The sequence below is a fragment of the Rhinopithecus roxellana genome, chromosome 11, assembly GCF_007565055.1.
Source record: "Rhinopithecus roxellana isolate Shanxi Qingling chromosome 11, ASM756505v1, whole genome shotgun sequence".
Taxonomy (NCBI): Eukaryota; Metazoa; Chordata; class Mammalia; order Primates; family Cercopithecidae; genus Rhinopithecus; species Rhinopithecus roxellana.
Genome location: NC_044559.1, coordinates 63845527 through 63860618, shown reverse-complemented (window position 1 = coordinate 63860618; position 15092 = coordinate 63845527). Strand labels below are relative to the sequence as shown.

The 15092-nt window shown below is 41.7% G+C and overlaps 2 protein-coding genes across 2 annotated transcripts in view; both read left to right on the top strand.

Moving 5' to 3' along the window:
• LIPA (lipase A, lysosomal acid type) overlaps positions 1-7717 on the top strand; it is a 39472-nt gene extending 31755 nt beyond the window's left edge. Inside the window, exons 9-10 of the mRNA XM_010379603.2 lie at positions 5267-5338; positions 6222-7717. Of these exons, the coding sequence (XP_010377905.1) occupies positions 5267-5338; positions 6222-6455 (306 nt within the window). The 3' untranslated portion in view covers positions 6456-7717. The remainder of the gene's footprint in view (positions 1-5266; positions 5339-6221) is intronic.
• Positions 7718-13104: 5387 nt separating this feature from the next.
• Positions 13105-14477, top strand: CH25H (cholesterol 25-hydroxylase). Its single transcript, XM_010379604.2, has one exon. It carries the CDS (start codon positions 13121-13123, stop codon positions 13937-13939), a length of 819 nt encoding a protein of 272 aa, XP_010377906.1. The 5' UTR covers positions 13105-13120; the 3' UTR covers positions 13940-14477.
• Positions 14478-15092: the final 615 nt, after the last annotated feature.

Below are 15092 nucleotides of genomic sequence, written 5' to 3'. Positions count from 1 at the left end.
GTGAAACCATCACCATAATCGACACAGCAAATATATCATCATCCTAAAAGGTCCCTGCTGCCCCTTTGTGACACCTCCCCCATCCCTCCCCTCCATCCCACTGATCTGCTTCCTGTCGCTGTAGCTTAGTTTGCATTTCCTAGAGCTTGTAGGAGAACAGTCATGCAGTTTATACTTGTTTTTGTCCAGCTTCTTCCACTCAGAATACTTGTTTTGAAATTTACCTGTGTTGTGTATGTCAGTATTCATTCCTTTTTATTTCTGAGGATCTGTACTTTTAAAAAATCTGCCTGGTAGATTCTTTTGCTCAACCAGGTTTGGGAGCAAACCTGGTCGGCACATCCTGATACTTTCATCTCCTTCTTCAGTTGCCCCAGGAACTCTGACGGTGCTATAGTTCTCCTCTCCCTGGGGCTCATCGCTAAGGAACTAGGAAGAGCCTGGCCTTAGGACTCTTGGCCCTTTATAGTAACTAGAAGGCTGAGAGTTAAATGTCAGTCCCTCAGGGGCAGTTTGTTGTGGCCTAAAAGAGGGGCATCTGGAATGCAAATAGTTCATGACATGCTGAACAGCACACGCTTACCACTTAAGGAATGCCCCCAAACCTTCAAAAATCCTCAAATTCACAGAGATTGAGGATTTGGGTTCTTGGTTCAGGTCTCTGCTTTTCTCCTTGGTCACATTTATGCTTATAGTCACTTGTTTTCTTCATATACCCTGTCACTAGAATCCCCCTACATTTTTGAGGATTCCTAGAACCTCTTACCTAATGGACATTTTCCTAAAAGGCCCAATGTCTGTCACCTCAGCAGTTTTTGCATCCCCAGAGATGATGGAGGGTGACTGAGCTGCCTGGAGGCAGATCCTGAGCTTTCCCACCGCTTAGTGACTGCCAGCAGCCCACGTGCAGTACACGCCAGGCCGCAGCAAAGGACAAATGGCCACCAGACCTGGGATGTCAGAGGCCCTTGGGAATGTTGAAACCAAGGCTGTCCTAGACCAACTCTATTTTATATTACAGACCTGTGTTGCTTCGCCCTTCTGTGTCTTGGGCCTCCACTGAACATGGGGCTTGCAGTAGAGACGTTGGATTGGCTATCATCCAGGCTACTGCTCTTGTTCCAGCCCTCTTATCCAGCAGCTAGCCAGGGTCAAAGGCTGCAGGCTAAGGACCGAGCACTGCTCTGTGCCCCATTTGTGACCTGGTAACTTTAGATTCTAGATACCATGGAATATACCTCCAGAATATTTGCAAAGCCCAGATTTGCTGTAGGAGGCAGCCTGGTCCTTTGCTCTTCTGCCCACTGTACCATCTTTTGTCAATAAAATGGTTGGTTGCTTTGTGCAGCCGTTGTGTCAGATCTTCCCTTTGGCCCTCCCTCCTCTGGGCTGTTGACTAGGGGCTGCCACTGGTGCAGGCTGCAGGCTCCAAGAGGCAGTGCAGGAAAGGGCTTCTGTGGAAGGTAAGCAGGCCTGGATGCCGGGCAGGCTGGGGCTAGAATTCAGATGTGGCATTAGAGGGCTCTTATGGTATGAGTTTGGGGTTGACCTTAAAGGCCATTTTGTTTACAGTACATTCAGAAATTTTTGTTTAAATAATTAGTATTAACTTGTTAATAAATTCCATACCTCGTTCTTTAGTGGGCTTTTAAATTTAGTGTACGCATCTTTCCATTCTCCTTATAAACCTGATGAATATCAAAGCTCCCCAGGGCGAAGGCTTGATATTACTGCTCACTTTCTCACTGGCCCTGCCCAGAGCCCGGGTACTCTTGCCTGTGTGAAGAAGGCCATCCCAACATAGCTTTCCAGTGTTGTGCTGAACTACCTAAGGTGCTACTAAAAATACAGGTTCTTGGCCGGGCGTGGTGGCTCAAGCCTGTAATCCCAGCACTTTGGGAGGCCAAGACGGGCGGATCACGGGGTCAGGAGATCGAGACCATCCTGGCTAACATGGTGAAACCCCTTCTCCACTAAAAAATTCAGAAAACTAGCCGGGCGAGGTGGCGGGCGCCTGTAGTCCCAGCTACTCGGGAGGCTGAGGCAGGAGAATGGCGTAAACCCGGGAGGCGGAGCTTGCAGTGAGCTGAGATCCGGCCACTGCACTCCAGCCTGGGCGACAGAGTGAAACTCCGTCTCAAAAAAAAAAAAAAAAAAAAAATACAGGTTCTTGGGCCTGCCTGAGACCCGTGGAGACTCTGAATTCCTAGGACTGTGACCCTGGGATCTATGTTTGAATAAGTACCTTAGATGATTATGATGTGCTCTTGTTTTTTTGTTTTCTTTAAAGGGAAAAAACATACTTTTGGTAGGCTTTTAAAGAACACTGTAAAAAGGATATTCATTATTATTTTTGTTATACATGTAATATGTTTTATGAAATTTTAGAAAATATGTGAGTGAAAGAAAAATGACTTGTACATCTAGCACCCAGGAATAGCCACTATTAATATTTTGGTATAATCTTACAATTTTGTAATATGATCATTTCCATTACAAAAATCAGATCATACTACATCTGCTTTTAAGTAAATTTTCATTTAATGAAATGCCATTATATTTGTTAGATACACATTTAGCTGTTGTATTAGAGACCCCAAAATACAGCTGATAAATAAAGAGTTTCTTTCTTTCTCATAATAAAGTTCAGAGAGCGGTGGCCCAGACTGATGACAGTGGGGGTTTTGGCTATGTTCCATGAGGCCGTGCACGGACCCAGTTCCCTCCAGACTATAGCTCTGCCATCCTTGGGGTGCTGTCCTCTTCTGCCTGGTTGCACCTGGGTCACCTCCATGTCCCTTCCAACTCACAGGAAGGCAGGGGAGAGGGAGCTCAGGGCAAGTGACTTTGTGTGAAGGAGACAGCTCAGAAGTGAGCGTTATGGCCATAGCCTGGCTGCTCGCAGGAGGATGAGGATGTGGTTTCTATCCTGGCAGCCATGTGCTTAGGGAAAGCTTTGGGGATTGTTACTGAAAATAAGAAGGCAAGAATGGGCAATGGGGACAGTCTCTGCCACAATTAAAAATGCCTTTCCAGGTCAGTAACTAAATTTTTAAAATATTTGTCATAAACGGCAGTTTTCTGTTGCTTGAATTTTATTATCTTTTTTTTTTTTTACAGCGATAGTTGTTTTGCAGTCATAAGTCATCTGTCCTTATATGTTAGTCAGAATATTTTCTTAGGATGATACATTCATAGTGGTAGACTTAGTAGGGAGAGGGTAGGCATAGCTTTAACACTTCTGATACATATTGTACTTTAGAAAAGTTGAACCTGTTTACATTTTTATTGCCATTCAAGACCTAAATATAATTTTTTAAATTTCATTTTAAAAGCATTTATCCTAATACTATTAAGTGTTTCCTCCTGATCATTATCTACATATACTCTGTGATATGATGATCACAGAAGTATAACCTTAGTGTATATTCAGTTTCATTTTCTTTTTCCACTTAGTCTTGTTTATGAGATTATTTATAAACCATTTTGTTTCTATGTTATTTATATTTATGACAGTGGCATACTCCTTGTATATATTTATGTAACATATTTACCCAAACATCTATTATTGGGCTTTAGTTTATTTCCAGGTTTTTGTTACTGTAAATCATCTTAATACTTTTCTTTTGAAATACCCTTTCAAGTGGATAGCTTGATGTCCTAAGTGACTCTGAGCACAAAGTCAAATTTAGAACTACAGTCTGAGCTATAGGCAAGTTTCAGCTTTGTATTCTGTGCTCTCGCTGGTGCTTCATATAAATGCTGAAGGACATGTGACAAAGTGATGAACTGCTGTCTGTGTTCAGTGGCAGAATAGTTTGCATCAATATATTTTCACTGACAAAGATGGGGAACAGATGTACCAACAGGTGCTGTGAATCCAAATTTTGTTTTGCTTGTTAAATATGCCACAGGTATTTAATATCTGTCATTTGCAATGGCAAAAACAGATGCCAAACATTTCTCCTGTAACAATCCCTGTAGTATATCATCTCACTCTGTCTTTTATTACATCAAACAGTAGAATTGTATGTAGTTGATAAGAACAGACTTCACATAAATCAAAAGCAGTTTTGACAAGGAATGTCTGGGCATTTTTTTTTACCAGGCGCCACCTTGTGACCAAAACTTACTATTTCCAATTCATTAGGCTTGCCAATTTTTGGGTTTAATTCTTGACATACATTTAATTTGAGAGTGTAGAGGAAATATGGATTTGCACTATTTTGAATTTTAAAAATAAGTGACTTTTTGCTAATATTTTATATTATACTGTTTTAAATATGAATAAATGTAAATTTCAATACAATTTCAATTTCATGGCTCTTGTATCCCTAACTAGTTAGAATTGTGCTGGCATGCAGTACTACTTGGTGATTATACTGGTACCAATGCTCAAGAAAAAGTGTTTAATCAATACGATCATTAAAATTTGACTAAGTAATATAACTAGACAAGTAGAATGGGTACATAGAAAATATACAGTTGTCCCTCAAGTATCTTTGGGGACTGGCTGCAGACATCACCCCTAAACCAAAATTCAGAGATACTCAAGTCCCTTATATAAAATGGTGTAGTATTTGCATATAGCCTATGCACATCCTTTCATGTGCTTTAAATCATCTCTAGATTACTTATGATGCTTAATACAATGTAAATGCTATGTAAGTAGGTGTTATACTATGTTTTAAAATTTGTATTTTTTATTGTTTTATTGTTATCTTTTATTGTTTTTTTCTAAATATTTTCAATCTGCAAAATATCACTTGGTTGAATCCACAGATGCAAAACTGTGGATATGGAGGGCCAATTGTATATTACAATTATTTTATCTATATATATCCATCTCTCTCTCTATATATATGTATATAGATATGTATCTATCTATCTGTCTACCTATATTTCTCAAGTAAAATCACTAACTCTTTGAAAAAGCTTAGGATGCAAATTTCAGCAGAAAATGTCAGCCTAAAGTTCCCCTAGCAGGAGCAACTGTTGATCTAGTATAATTGACAGCATATGTGCATAGCTGCTTTCTTGTGTCAGGTGGTAGCTGCTTAACAACCATATAATGAGAAATTGAGTCAATTCAGTAAAGCAGAACAAAACCATGCCATTTCATTTAAAATAATGCCTTGAAAATCAAGAGTAAATCTGGATATTGGTATAAAGTTGATTTCCGAGGTCGTGGCTAGCTCCAGCGACCTAGGATGTTATCTCTAACTTCGGTGTCAGATAACTCTTTCCTAAATTATCTTCTTTTTAGGCTGTTAAATTCCAAAAGTTTCAAGCCTTTGACTGGGGAAGCAGTGCCAAGAATTATTTTCATTACAACCAGGTAAAGTTTTTAGTCTTTTCGTTAAAGGGGGCCCAGAAAACTCATCAAGAAAGCCAACCTGGCCTATCAGGATTCTGGCTAGGCTTGGGTGCTGTGGGAAATGTTTGGGGGAGTTGACTAGTGTTTGTTTTTCGTCAGTCCATTCAGAACAATCCTAGCTTTGTAGCTGATATTGTGGACTGGGCATCCTCTCTGTCTTGTCCCCAGCTCTAAATAAGAGTCATCACTGTTATGCATTATTCAGAGTAATCACGAACACAACCTGTAGAGTCAGACAGCCCTAGGTCTGTTATCTGGTAGCTGTGGGGCCTTGGCCAGATTACATTGCTTAAGCCTCTTCTTCCCTGTACTAATAAAGTTAGCATTTTTGAGCACACTAAATGCACGGAAGTGTGAGACACTTTGCTCTGTTTTTTAAATTTAATTCCCAGAACATCTCTGTGACATAAACATGATTATCTCTGACTTAAACATGAGGACAATGAGGCTTAGAGAATTTGTGTGCCTTGTCTTACACCCAAAGGGAGGAAGTAGGAGGGCATGACTCCAAACTCTTTCTAGCCACTTGGTTCTGTTGCCTTGCGTCTACTACCTGTGGAGTACAACACCTTCCTTGCCGGGGATTAAACACTCATTTTGGTGCCCAGCCTAGGGTAGCAGCTCCACAGCTAGTGGCGATTATAATTAGCATTCTTTCATTTGGGGTTAGATTTCTTTTTTTTGTGCTGGTAATGGTAACTTGAAAAGATACTCAAAGGGATTTTAAAAATTTAGTTTGTTATTCTTAGTCAAACTTATTAGACAATGTTTAATGGAGATTGTGCTTATTGTCATTTTGAAAATTAACAACAACGAGGCTTTCTGTGGTTCCTTTTCATTGTAGAGTTACCCTCCCACATACAACGTGAAGGACATGCTTGTGCCGACTGCAGTCTGGAGTGGGGGTCACGACTGGCTTGCGGATGTCTACGACGTCAATATCTTACTGACTCAGATCACCAACTTGGTGTTCCATGAGAGCATTCCGGAGTGGGAGCATCTTGACTTCATCTGGGGCCTGGATGCCCCTTGGAGGCTTTATAATAAAATTATTAATCTAATGAGGAAATATCAGTGAAAGCTGAATGTGAGCTGTGTACCACCAAGTCAATGATTATGTCTTGTGAAAATGTGTTTGCTTAATTTCTGTAAAACACTCGTTTTTCTTTCCCAGGCCTTTTGTATTTTTATATCCGAGAAAATGATAACTTTGAAGATGCCCAGTTCTCTCTAGTTACAGTTAGACACATACTAGCTATTTTTTCTTTGATTAGGACTGGAATAGGAAGTCAGTGTCTGAACCATAGTATTGTCTCTTTAAGTCTTTTAAATATCATTGATGTATGAAAAGGTCATTATATCCATTCTATTTTAAAAATTTAAAATATACTGTATTGACTTTTTGCCCTTCATAGGACAAAGTAATACAAGTGTTGGAATTTTAAAATTGTGTTATTGGTAAATCTGTCACTGACTTGAGCTAGGTGTAAAATTATGCAGTTTTCATGTCCTTGCCTTAAAGAGTGCTCCAGTCTAATGGTCTTGTAGTTAGAGAGCTAAATGACGTATTATTATGTTTTCCTGCAGTAGGTGCATAGTCAAATCCAGAAATATCACAGCTGTGCCAGTAATAAGGATTCTACAATTAATTTTATCAAACCTAACTGTGACAGCTGTGATTTGACACGTTTTAATTGCTCAGGTTAAATGAAATAGTTTTCTGGAGTCTTCAAAAACAAATTGCACTGACAAAAAACCAAAAAACTATGTTTGAAATGCTTGAAGACTGATACACTCAACCATCTATGCTCATGAACTCTCAATTTCATGGCAGGCCATAATTCTACTTATCTGAGAAGCAAATCCCTGTGGAGACTATACCACTATTTTTTCTGAGATTAATGTACTCTTGGAGCTGGCTACTGTCATTACTGATCACATCTGTGTGAAACCAAAGCCCCGTGGTTGCCCATGAGAAGTGTCCTAGTTCATTTTCACCCAAATGAAGTGTGAACGTGATGTTTTCAGATGAAAGCTCAGCTCAGGGATTCATTTTGTGTCTTAGTTTTATATGTATCCTTATTTTTAATACCCCTGCTTCACGTCTCTATGTTGGGAAGTCCATATTTGTCTGCTTTTCTTGCAGCATCATTTCCTTACAATAATGTCCAGTGGACAAAATGACAATTAATATGTTTTTCTGATACAGTTACTTTGGCTGCAGTGACAATACAGTGCTTGTTATTGGCTAATATAGGCAGGCAGAATACTACTTTGTAACTTTTAAAGTCTTACTTAAACTTTTCAATAAAATTGAGTGAGCCTTATAGGCCCAAAGAATTGTGTGTATGTTTTTTCTCTTTTATTTAATAGCCGTCTAGTTCTCCCCTTTCTCTCGTGGCAGGACTTGGAACTCTTCTCTAAGTTAATGTGTTTACTCCGGGAAATGAAGGGCTACCAAGTAACTAGTGATTTTTAAGAATCATTTTTTTGTTTGCCACAAGAGGGCACTCTTGGCTTTGCTTGCAAATCTTCCCATGCTCCCTTCCCTCACTATTTCTAAGATTTTCTCCAGCGTTTTTCCTCTAGGGAAGGTAGAGGACTTTGTTGCTTTATGAGCTGGTAGGTAATTTAATGGCCAGCCATGGTAGTATTATTTCTGTTCAGGAGTATGATTAACTATTGCCTAGTGGATAACATCTGGCAAACGTTCTCAAGGAATAGTTGCCCCTCAAATGTAAACTGAAAATAAAAATTTGCCTAATAGGTAAATGAGTGATCAGAACTTTAGATGTGGTTGGGGGATGGGTGGCAGGAAAAGGTTTTAACTCAGGCCTCACACATATATAGGACTGAAATTTAGACTAGTGACATCCCCAAATAATGATTATTTTGTGTTTGTGGGTATTAAAGGTGTTAATCTGTTAAATGTAAACATTAAAAATATACTGTAATTTGATCTTTTGTCATTTATTTTTTAATGTATTAAGAGATTTTCAAAAGATAAGTCACCCTGATCTGTTGTGACACTAAAAGTCACCTTTGAATAGTAATTCTGATTTTTTAAAAGTTACTCAACCAGTACTTCATTATGTTGTCCCAGGTGCAGATTTCAAGTTCAATTCCAAATTAAGTAAGCAAAACTCTTTCTCTGTCAAATTGTCTTAGCACTACTAAAAATAATACTTTGTATTTTCCATTATGCCTTGCAGGGTTTCAAAACCTTTTCATAAGGCTTTGATATTTGCAAGTAACCCCTTTGACAGGTGAGGCGAGTATTTGCTTCTCTACAGGCAAGGGAATGCCTTTTTAATGGGGATGATTTTATATGCCTTAAATGTTTCAGAGAGGTTGATGAGAGTTTCAACAGTATAAGTGAGTAGAAGCGTCCACTTATATGCGACATGTAAATGGATCAAAATATGAAGTGTTTAAAACCAAATATGCACCAGTATTTGGACTAATAGGAGCATCAAGGGAGTGTCTGGAGGAAGCTGACATCCCCATGTTCTTCATCAGCATCTCCTATTGTTTTTGGCATGGCTAATTAATGTTTTCTGAGTCTTTTGTAAGGTGTCACACAAAAGCAGCTTCAATGACCCCTTCCAACACCAAACTCCTCCTGAAGAGATACTTACCTTGGAACCAACACTGGCCCTTCTCTGCTCCGTTTGGCTGTAACTTGCGTTTTAACCCTAGTTAGTCTTGTCTTGACTTTTCCAAGACTGCATTTTTAATCTTTGGTCCTTAAAATGAAGGATTAGATTTTGATATTTGAGATCATTCCACCTCTATGAGTCTTCCCTGTTACACAACACTATACATCTCTAATCTCCAGGAACAGTTTTGGTTAGACAGATGCCCAAATGACTTTACCTAATCTGAGAAAGAAAAAGAAATCATAAAGGTCATTTTTAAAAAGGGATGATGTGATTGGTGACAGGCTTTGCTACCTACATGTTCTATTTGCTGGGGGAAGGGGAGCGGTATCCACAGTCTTTTGGTAAGTTGGTGCCATATAACTTTGAGATTGTGATTAGTGTGCACAGACTTGATTGTGGTACTCTCAGAAAAGTGATTTGACTCCTGTGATAAGCAGAAAATAAAGGATTCCTGTCCTCCAACCCTGCCAGAAAAACCATGCCAATACAAAAATGATATGCAGGAAGCCATGATCAACTGGAGAAGAGATGGCATGGCCAAAGTTCTAATGCTACCTGTCAGAAAACACCCCCTTTTGTGGAAAACCATCAGTTGGACAAGAAATGGTGTGGGCCAAAGTTCTAATCAGAAAACACCCTGTTTTAGGGAAGACCATCTTTATAGGTGAGTAGATCCAAACTACATCAAGCAGTACTCCAGAAAAAAAAAAAAAGATTTTATTTTTTAATCTCAATTTACAGCTAATATCCTTTAAAATGAGTCCACAAATATCTTTTGAACACTCATTATATAAAAGATGCAATGCTTGGCACTGTGAGAAGTCCTAGAAGATACACCCTGTGCTCTAAAAAGACCTATTCATCTAGCAAGCTATTACATGTTTGTGCAAATAAAAACTGTTCAAAGGTGCAAGTGTGCCAAATTCAAGAAATGATACCATCTTTGTCAGCACTTGATAGTGTTCAATTTTATTTTGGTCCATTAAGTGATACTGTTTTTGGTTACCTGACATATTGTTCAGCATTCCACCTGATATAGAGTGGAGAACTAATACGACTGTAATTCACCAATTCCCCCAGGACGTTTGCGTTTGTGTGTTAGACAAAACTTCTGTCCTGGTCAGCTGCAAGTGCAGAGATGGCAGAGAAACTTAGTTGCAATTCTTCAAAATGCCACAAAGTCAGTGGGAAGAGTCCGGACAAAGCAGGCTGAAGCCAGAGCTCTCAAGTTTTACTGCCCACAGCTTTCTGTAATCAGCACATGGACACTATTCTAACAGCAATAGATGATGGATGCACCAAAGCAGAAAATGAATGGGTTGGTTCGGGCTGGGGGCTCAAAGGAGACAGTCTTGACAGCAAATCTAGCAGCTAAATCCAAATTAAGCAAACCTGCCAATCCCACTCACTTAAAAAAAATCTGCAAGAGCAACCAAAGCACCCAAGCATGATAACTGAGACCACAAGAAAAGGACAATGTGTGCTGAAAGGAAATTTGAGGGCTAACTTCCGTTGAGGGTAAATTTGAGTGACATTTTACTTATGAGCAGAAACCCAATTTTAAGGCTGAGAAAGTGAGCTCTAATGGTCCCTTTGGAGCAGTGAGAAGGACGCTCTTCTCTGAAACACTGCATCAAGGACAAGACCACATCTAGCAGGAATGAGAAAGAAAACTTTCTGGGTTGCCCTAAAAGTGAACTGAAAACAGAACTGGGGAAGGGAGAGGATGGGGTGGTGGTGGTGCGGTGGAGGTGGACAGCCTAGCAAGGACAGGTTGTTTAATTGAAAGAAACCAGGGGCCTACATTATACCTATTTTCTGCTATCATATAGAAATCAAAGCAGCAGCATTAGCAAAATTCATCCTCGTTCCCTTTTTGCATTGACAGTCAAGAAACTCAAAGCTGCTTCTGGACCTTTATCTCATCAACAGCAAATATGTCAGCAGAATATAATAATATTTTCATGGCACACTGGGTTAAATAAAAAGGCTGCTGTAGGGCTGGAGGCTACTGCTGAGGGCTCCTGGGAATGAGCATCTAAGGAATGTCAGTATTCCATCAGTGGCAGTTGGTGGACACACACCAGTTAGGAGATTCTGAATTGCAAATTGGCCTATTATATGTATCTATATCCTATATATTATATATTATGAATTGGCCTATTATATATATCATACATATGCATATATACCATCTATTATCATAGTTTTAGGTCCATATATGGGTTCATATTTTTGTAGTATTTGTTCTTTCCTCATAATAGATTGCTTTATATCTTTTATTTCTCTTTACGTAATCTTACTTGATTTTAATTTCAAATTTCTCAGTTATTCTTTAGGTAACATGTGGAGTACAAATTTAAAATACCATGCATATTACTTCGTGTGTTTTCTGTGTGCTAGTGCCTATGATTTTACTCCTGTAAACCCACAGCAATGACAATAATCCTACTTCTTGGCAAGGTGGGGAAGCCAGCTCTTTTGAGGATTGGATACAATCTATTCAAATAAAACATTCAGCCAATCTGTGGCACCTAGTAGGTGGGTTTTACACGGTAGACATTATTTTTCCATTTAATACTCTCAATTTCCCTTTGTGGGGAATCGGGGAGAATAAGAAAATGCAAGCTTCAAGGAGTGAAGGGCTGGACCCAACCACATAGATACAAGACACTAAGCAAGAATCAGGAGTGCTCCTCGGCTTCAAAGCTGGTGTCCAAAACATCTATCCTCTAAGGCACCCTTGTGTCCTGTCATGTGTCAGACCCTGGGTTGAACGCGACGATTTTTGTGCTGTTCCCAGGGTCTCCCAGGAGCTCTCCATGTACCGACCTCCTTGTGCTGGGTGGCCCCTGGCCCGAGGACCCCAGTTGGGTGGCGGAGAAACGCCCGGGATAGAGACGAGCCCCGTAGCCCGGCTCTGTGGGCCCGGAGTGGACTCAAGGAAGGGAGGCGGAGGGCGAGGGCCAGTTGGCCCCGCAAAGCCAACAAGGGGAAAGGCAGGGTAGTGGCGACATCACCTGTTCCTTCAACAGCCTCCCGGGAGGCTTCAGTAACGCACATCTCTTTCCCTTGACGAACAACGCAGGTGGTTTGCTGAATTAAGTGTTCCCACTCCAAATTGAGATACAACGGCTTTTTAGCCAGATTGGCGCAGACTGGGCATTAAATCCAGCATTTGGGCGTTAAATCCAGCTTTTCCCCGGCAAAGCGGAGCCTGGCTGCCGCGAAGCCCTCTTTCCGCTGTGTGGTGCCTCCCGGCTCCGATCGTTGGCCTAGCGCCCCGGGACGCGCCGCCCAGGGTAGCTCAGCGGCCGGGCTGCGGCCCCTCGAGGAGAGCCTGTGTGCGGGGTCTCTCCAGCTTGCTGCCCGCCGGCCAGGAAAACTCTCCGGAGAAGATAGAGCTGGTGGAGGTTCCCATCTGGCCACCCGTCCCGTCTGATTTCCTGAGCTGACGGCCACCTCCGGCGGTCGGGAACCAGCGGTTCCCTGTGCGAAGGGCTTGTTTCCCGATCGCCGCTAGACAGACCGCAACCAGGTTCGCAGACAGAAAACACCCGAGCTACAGACTGCATGTCGTTTTAAAGTTTTTAAAAATGCGATTATGCTTGCGTCTTTATGAAAGCACATGGATGCAGTTATACGTATGCATTAAAAAATACAAACTATTCTGCACTGATTGCAAAGGAGCGCTTTCTGGTGGCAATGGAAACGGTCTAGTTTGGGACCTGTGATGATACACGTGAACTGAGTTGCCAAACTCATAGAAACTCCACAGGGCAAATCTGTACATTAACATATTATCATGTGTTAATTGTAGTCAACTGAAAAATCAGAACTTACGTGAAAAGTATTAAGTGCCACTGCATACACGCACATCTAAAACCCGATAAGATGTCGTTATAGATGAGCATATTTACAGCAATCAAGCGCCACTCTGCCGGGTTGCTTTCTTATTCAAGCTTCGCATCGCCGGGAAAGGCATGGAAAGACAGCTGACATCACTTGGGGCGGGGCCGCGAGTCTTGTGAAAAGTCGGTGGAACGCGATCAGCAGCCGCAGCTGCCTGCACAGCCTCGCCATGAGCTACCAGAACTCCTCCGACCCCCAGGTCCTTTGCAGCTCCGAGCAGCTGTTCCTGCAGCCCCTGTGGGACCACCTGAGGAGCTGGGAGGCCCTCATACAGTCGCCCTTCTTCCCGGTCATCTTCTCCATCACCACATACGTGGCCTTTTGCCTGCCCTTCGTGGTCCTGGACATCCTGTGCTCCTGGGTGCCCGCCCTGCGGCGCTACAAGATCCACCCCGACTTCTCGCCGTCAGCGAGGCAGCTGCTACCCTGCCTGGGGCAGACCCTCTACCAGCATGTGATGTTTGTGTTCCCCGTGACGCTGCTGCATTGGGCCAGCAGGCCGGCCCTCCTGCCCCACGAAGCCCCCGAGCTGCTCCTGCTGCTGAACCACATCCTGTTCTGCCTGCTACTCTTCGACACGGAGTTCTTCGTGTGGCACCTGCTGCACCACAAGGTGCCCTGGCTGTACCGCACCTTCCACAAAGTGCACCACCAGAACCCGTCCTCGTTCGCGCTCGCCACGCAGTATATGAGCGTCTGGGAACTGTTTTCTTTGGGCTTCTTCGACATGATGAACGTCACGCTGCTCGGGTGCCATCCGCTCACCTCCCTGACCTTCCACGTGGTCAACATCTGGCTGTCCGTGGAGGACCACTCCGGCTACAACTTCCCTTGGTCCACTCACAGACTGGTGCCGTTCGGGTGGTACGGGGGTGTGGTGCACCACGACCTGCATCACTCTCACTTTAACTGCAACTTCGCTCCGTACTTTACACACTGGGACAAAATATTGGGAACGCTGCGGACTGCATCTGTCCCAGCGCGGTGATGTGGCTGCGGTGGGTGCCCCTAAGACATGGGACTGCTGTGCCTTTCACACTTGAATCAAGAGAAATGCCTGAGCTATATATATTTTTTTACGGCAACTAACTTATTAACCGATGAAAACCATAGATAAAACCTGATGTATTTTTGTAATCTGACAAAGTAATTTACATACTGTTTATGTATCAATACAATTTTGTGTTCTTGGTATTCTTAGTCTAGCTCACCTCAATAGCCTTGAATCCTGGATATGAATTAGACATTCATCACTGGCATATTTAGAGTATCTCTAAAAGGACTTGTTTGTAGAATAAGGAATTTTCTATGTTTCAAAGTGTTCTAAAACCTGGTTTAAAGAACGTATTTTTATGGATGGTGTTGACTTCTAACTCTAAAAACAATCAAACATGTTTCTGCTGGACAGTGACCAAGATTATAGTACCTTTTTATATTTTTTATAGAACTGTATAGTTATTTTGAAAGAAATGTTTTTCGTGCTTCAAAAAAGAAAAAAAAAAGAACGTGAATCAAATAAGTATTGACCCCCATTTCACTGGCATTTTGACTGACAAAAAGGGAAGAGGGAGTGGGCATACCAAATGTGCTTCTAGGCCTCCATCAGCCTTACCATGGAAAGAGAGGAATCTGGTTGTAGGGTGTTCTGTTGGGGGTTATTGGAGAAAAGGAGGCAGGAGAAGGGGGTCTGTTTGTCGTTGTTCTCTAGCAATTTCATGGAGAAAAAAACGCTAATGCTCTTAATGCTTTTCAGCTGATTTCTGCATAATGGGCAAATGATAGGATTACTCTGTAAAGTTTCATAAAGAGATTAACACTAAACAATCAATCATTTTATTATTTGTAGGAAAGGACTGGGGGAGGAACAGAATTGGAGGTGTGCCTTGCTTTGCAGAACTGGTGAGTCAATTGCATACACTAGAGCAGCTGATAGATGCAGAAGGCGATTCTGAGGAGGCTCCTGTTTTGTGAAGCCATCCGTAGCTACTGCAAATGAACCTCAAAGCATTGCTTCTGAAATCTGGAATTTTTGTATATTCAGTTTTCTTAATTAAAACACACATGCAGCAGGTACAGCCCTTTCTAAAAGAAAGATAAAGTGAAATTTGGCCCTGGATCCCTGGTTCCTCATCTGGAAAAGG